Source organism: Vollenhovia emeryi, unplaced genomic scaffold (genome assembly GCF_000949405.1).
Source record: "Vollenhovia emeryi isolate VEMERY1.0 unplaced genomic scaffold, V.emery_V1.0 DF941032.1, whole genome shotgun sequence".
Classification (NCBI taxonomy): domain Eukaryota; kingdom Metazoa; phylum Arthropoda; class Insecta; order Hymenoptera; family Formicidae; genus Vollenhovia; species Vollenhovia emeryi.
Genome location: NW_011965334.1, coordinates 1 through 6,304, shown reverse-complemented (window position 1 = coordinate 6,304; position 6,304 = coordinate 1). Strand labels below are relative to the sequence as shown.

Here is a 6,304-nt window from a genome sequence, read left to right as displayed (position 1 = left end):
ACACACACACACACACGCTACACACACACAGATACACACACACACGCGCGCGCGCGCGATGTGCACAATCCGACCGCCAACATCCACGTGGTGCACATTGGGTAACGCTAATGCCGGCGGTAAACATCATTTTTCAAGAAAATGCATGGTTCGCTTCAAAGTCATGTAACTCGGTCAAGAAAAATCGTAGGAAAATTTTAAAAAAAGCATTTCGTAGGTAAAATGTTGTAGATTGTGGAACTTGTATCAAATTTGTCGAGAGAAATTTTTTTATCGAGCTACAGTGTGTCAAATATACGTAATTTTAAGGAACAAAACAATGTATTTTTTTTAAAGCACAGAACGAAGAAGATGAATATATCGAAATATATCATTGACAGAGTTTTAAAGTTGAAACTTCAAGCTTTAAAATGCTTTTTTAATTTTGTGTCTACGATTATTTTTCGCCGAGTTTTAGTGGTTTGAAAATAGCCCAATTTTTAGGGTATGAAAAGTGTTCCCTATTTTTTTTTAGTAGTGTACATGGCGGCCATTTTTGCAAATGGCAACCGATTTTTATGTTCCAGTGAATGTCGTAGGTGACATGGAGACGAATACAACGGTTTTTTATTTTTTGAAATTGGGTCATTTTTCACTGAGTTACAGTGTTCCAAAGTTTATAATTTAACCAAATTTAGAATTGTTGTATCGCCAGTAATTAAAACAAAATACTCAAGGATTAGATCGACCAAGGCTGGCAGTTTTATCTTATTTTAAATTTTACCACGACGTTTCGGCCAGTAATACTGGTCCTTTTCAAGTGGATCCTATAGCTTGTGACAACGAAGCATCTACAAATCAATTACTTAGTCAAAATATATAACGGTAATAACTTGTAAAACTATAAATTATAAAAATATAACTAACTTCATATTTATTTTTATTTATTTGTTTCTCCGGTCCCCTTCTATATGTCATGACGGGAGGATCTTAGCAATGTCCCTTTGTTCTGTTCCAACTATTTAGTCTCTTGGTGACATGACACGTGCGAAGGCGTATATTTCTATGTGCGATGACGATTAGCCTAATTTTATATTTTCCTGTAAGTTCTTCTTTTATAATTTATTATTTTATATTATGACTGAGAAAACTCGTAGTTCTTTTTATAATTTATTACCGCTTTATATTTTTATAATTTATAGTTTTACAAGTTATTACCGTTATATATTTTGACTAAGTAATTGATTTGTAGATGCTTCGTTGTCACAAGCTATAGGATCCACTTGAAAAGGACCAGTATTACTGGCCGAAACGTCGTGGTAAAATTTAAAATAAAATAAAACTGCCAGCCTTGGTCGATCTAATCCTTGAGTATTTTATAATTTAAGTAAAAGGCTTCGACCCCCATACAGTGTGCGTATTTTGTGACTTCAAACTGTCCTCTCTCTCCCCCCCTCTCTCTCGCTCTTTCTCTACCTCTCTCCTCTCTCCCCCCCCTCTCTCTCTCTCTCTCTCTGTGCGTGCGCGCGCGTGTGTATGTGTGTTGTTTCTATCCGTTATCTGACTCTGTTTGATGGTCAACCAGCTTCATACCGCTTGACATGCATTTTCCCGTGCTTAGCGTTAAGCTGAAATTTCATGCAAGCGAAGAAAAGCTGGCGTTTACCCCTACTCCATCACAACACAAGGCAGCGTTGAAAAGCTGACGCTACCGCCTCTTCCCTTTTCATGGAGCGAAGAAAAGCTGGCGTTTTACCCCCACTCCACGCAATGTAAAGTAGCATTGAAAAGCTAACGCTACTTAACCTAACAAGTTAACTCCGTATAATAAAATGGATTATTCCAATTTGTTCGAGTTAGTGTCGCTTCATCCGCCTGGACAAAGCCCTATCCGAATTCAAGTTAATCGGAACGCCTCTAACGTTCGATACGCGCATAAGTCTCATAAATATTAAAGCCGCGAGCCCGTAGATAAGGAAGTAGGACGCAGTCTGAGAAAGGATCACATAATCATGACACAATATTCCCGCGATATACACCCACTTGCTGAGGCATAAAAACCCTTCGAGTTAAGGGAAAAGCCCGAGCAAGCGTACCGTTTATTAACTTGACGCCTGACCGCAATATCAGCGGCGCAGGCAAACACCCATCACGTACATGTCCATTCACATCCTATTCACTGTCGTCGTTACATTAAGTACCAGCTCAACGCACGTTAGTTGTCTCTCGACGCAACGGAAATGGCTACAGAAGCCCGAAATGGCGGTGCGCCGTTGCTGGCTAACACCTCCCCTCCCGTACAGGTACGAACACGCAACGCATCGCGCGAACTGTTGCCACGCGGGCCACCGCCGCCACGCGCGACCGCAATGGCCGCGATGGCCGCGATGGCCCGAGATGACGCCCGCAACCCGCTGCAGTCCCGCGGCCTACGAGACCCGCAGCTCGCGGCCAGCCGGGGCCCGCAACCCGCTGCAGTCCCGCGGCCTACGAGACCCGCAGCTCGCGGCCAGCCGGGGCCCGCAACCCGCTGCAGTCCCGCGGCCTACGAGACCCGCAGCTCGCGACCAGACGAGGCGCGCAACCCGCTGCAATCCCGCGGCGTGCGAGATCCGCGGCTCGCGGCCAGGCCCGACGACCACGGCCTTCCCTCTATTACCTTGTCACCCCGGTGATCCCGATCCAGAGCCTCGCAATTACGCCTCCCGGCGCGCAGGGCGAGCCCGCACCCTCAGTGGATCCGAAGGGCGCTCAGTTTCCCCCGCTGGCAGGATCCGCTCGATCCTCCCGGGTCGACGCCCGGCGCAGGCGAAGTCGCCTGGGCCAGGTCCCCGTTCCACCGTCCTTCGTGACCGTAGTCCGATGATCGTGGGGTCCTCGACGGGTTCTCGCCGGTTCCCAGACCGCCCACGACTCGTAACGGCAGATTCGCTTGGGTAGAGTCCAATGTCCGCTTCCTTGCCACCGTTCCTCTCGGTTCCCATCGGCTCCTTACTGCTCACTGGTCCTCTTCACGGTCGCACTGCACACTACACTGTCGCTGACCGGAAGGCAGAAACGGCGACTCGCACGCCGCGCACGCGCAGCCGGCGCCGCCGAGCACCTACACCTTGCCCGCGGCAACGCCGCTCCGCCGGTAACCCGGCTACTACAAATCGTGGTTCATTCGCCGCGAACACAATTATTATAGACAGTACATCGAATACGTGGAGTATTATAGACGTACAGTGGCAGCTACAGTTGCAGCAGAGGTCATAAAGAGGCGACGCATAGCTGCTGCAGCTTTTATGATGCATTTATCGAAAAAGAAAAAAATATATGAGAAGAAAAAATATTGGGTAGCACCCATTTTCGAAAATCGTAACGAGCACAGTTTTTTCTTTGCGTCGGTCCCGAGATTAAGATTGGAGGATTTACGATTTCATAATTATTTTCGAATGAGTGCAACTCAGTTTGAAGAATTGTTGGGCATGATTGGACCAACAATACAGAAGCAGGACGTCGTTCGACAATGCATCTCACCATCTGAACGGTTGGCATTAACATTGAGGTTTGTTTTTCTTGATTCAAATTTAATTTTGTTGAATTTAGCGTTTTATAAGTAACAACCCAGCCAGAACATTGATGTCGATTTAATGTCGGAGACGTCTAATAGATGTCTAACAGACGTCTGTTGGACGTCGAATCGACATGATGTTCTGCCTGGGAATGTTATATATTTTTGCTTAATACATAAATATTGTTATATCATATATAAAATGTGACGAACCGCCCCCTCTCGTCACTAGTCCGGGCCGATCCTCGTCACCATCCGCCTCGTGGCGCTTGCGCCACACGCATACTTCCGTGCGCACCCCAGGGCACCGACCGAGCGAGGAAGGGGACTAGCCCCTTCCACCGCGCCTCCCCGCCAGCCACGGTCCCGCGGGTATAAAGCGAGCGGCCGGAGCAACCGAGGCATCCAGTCCTGTCTCGGCTCCGATCCCGACACGACCGCTCCCGCTACCGATTCACCAGTTGGGCGCTCCCAACCTCCTTCGCACAACGGACGGGTACTCCCGTCCGCATCCGGGTACTCCCGGAGTGCGAGTCTCCGCCGTCGGGTACCCCCGGCGGTCTTTGGCTTTAACCCGGCCGGGCTCTCCCGGCACCCCGTCGCACTGGGCACGGGCTCTCCCGTCTCCAGCTGGGTACTCCCAGCGTGCGAGCTAACCCCGATCGGGCACTCCCGATCGGCCTGACCTGACACCGTAGATGTAAGACCGTAGACGTAAGACCATAGACGTAAGACCGTAGACGTAAGACCATAGATGTAAGACCGTAGCTGTAAGACCGTAGGCGTAAGACCGTATCTGTACGACCGAAGATGTAAGGCCGTAGAGATAAGACCGTTGATATAAGACTGTAGATATAAGACCGTAGGTATAAGACCGTGAAGGTACGACCGGTAACCGCCATTACCCCAGACACACGCTCCCGAGCGTTTACACCCCTCTGATACACATTGTACATACACTACAACACAATAAACGTCGACTTACAACACGCCAGTGTCTCACCGCTTTCTCACCCTGACCCCCGGCGAGCGAATTCCGAGCACGGGAAAAGCGGAACGTTACATATAAAATATAGATTTCTTGCTTCCGGGGACTCTGTGACATCAATGTCATATCATTATCTCGTGGGAGTGACAACAGCAAGTACCATTATTCATGAAACATGCAAAGCATTGTGGGATATTTTGTGCCCTTTGGTTCTTCCAGGCCAACTCCATGAAAGAGACTGGCTGGATATCGCCAATGATTACTATGAAAAATGGAATTTCGTTCATTGCATAGGAGCCATTGATGGCAAGCACGTCGTTATTCAAGTGCGTAAATTCATTGTTGGTCAAATATATAAGACAATTTTGAGAGCAGACGCCGGTAATTTAGCGGAGTATAATTTATATATTTATCGTACTTTACAACGATTTACATGACAAACGTTTTGGTTCCGGTATTGAATCCTCTTCAGTGTCAAGAAAAACGCGAAGGAAGAACGTTGCAGAATTAAAGTTTCTTTTATATTTATTGTTGGTATTCAATATATAATTTAACTAGAAGTACAATTTGAAATACTAATTCTCATTTTTAGTGTCCCAATAATGCTGGATCAGCGTTTTTTAATTACAAACACAGTCACAGCATAGTTCTCATGGCTATCTGCGATGCTAATTACCTGATCCGTTTTGTGGATATTGGAGCACATGGACGACGAAGTGATGGTGGCATTTTCAAAGAAAGTGCTATAGGGAAAGCGTTCGAAGAAGGGCGGATGAATATCCCACAGCCAGCAACAATTGGAGAAGGAGGACCTACTTTGCCGTACTGTCTTGTGGGAGACGAGGCCTTTCCTTTAAAACCTTACTTGCTTCGTCCGTACCCTGGTAGAGGTGGACTTACAGTACAACAAAATGTGTACAATTACCGTCTTAGTCGTGCGAGACGAGTAGTAGAAAACGTGTTTGGTATACTAGCCAGTCAATGGAGAATATACAGAAAACCTATTATCGCCAGCCCTGAAAACGCCAAACTGATCGTTCAAGCAACTGTTTGCCTCCACAATTGGCTTCATCGACAGGACAATAATGAGAACGCATATGTGCATCCGTGTTTGATCGATGTGGATAATCCAGACTGTCCAAATGGCTTTCAATCAGGTTCTTGGCGAACCATAATGGAAGACGGATGTGCATTCAGAGACATCTCAAACTGTGGATCAAATATGAGTGCCAGACAATGCATAGACATTAGAAATGAATTTTGTCGTTATTTCAATCCAATTCAACCGAATATATTTTGTTACTCTATCTTTTTTGCAAAAGTATAATCTCTACAAAAATATCTTTACTGCAAAAGTATCTTCTTTACAAAAATAGTGTATCCACAAAAATCTTCTGTACAAAAATATCGTCTCTACAAAAATATCTTCTCTACAAAACTATCTTCTCTACAAAAGTAATGATATCAACAAATTGCGCCAAATAAAACAACGGATATTTATACAAACTAGTTGCTTTAGCATTAGGGTCTGATTAAAAAATGTTATATTTCTTAAAAAATCAAACTAAAGATTTTATTGAAAAAAATAATGGAGTTAATAATAAAACACCGATGAAAAAAATAGCAACTGTTTAGAAATTTAGAAACTCTGTATCTATTCAGGCGAATTAAGGCCTGTGTCTATGACGCTAGTACTTGGTCCAAGTTCTAATTCCGCGAAATATGTAGCCAATCAATGTAGCTGTCCCACAAAAGCTGTAAGTTGATTGGCTACGCAATTC

At 45.5% G+C, this 6,304-nt stretch overlaps 1 protein-coding gene across 1 annotated transcript; it reads left to right on the top strand.

The window, feature by feature from the left end:
- The first annotated feature begins 1,732 nt into the window (after positions 1–1,732).
- LOC105571209 (putative nuclease HARBI1) lies at positions 1,733–5,850 on the top strand. Its single transcript, XM_012028679.1, has 4 exons — positions 1,733–1,826; positions 3,162–3,529; positions 4,612–4,849; positions 5,116–5,850. The coding sequence occupies exons 1-4, from the start codon at positions 1,812–1,814 to the stop codon at positions 5,848–5,850; spliced, it is 1,356 nt and encodes a 451-aa protein (XP_011884069.1). The 5' UTR covers positions 1,733–1,811.
- Positions 5,851–6,304: the final 454 nt, after the last annotated feature.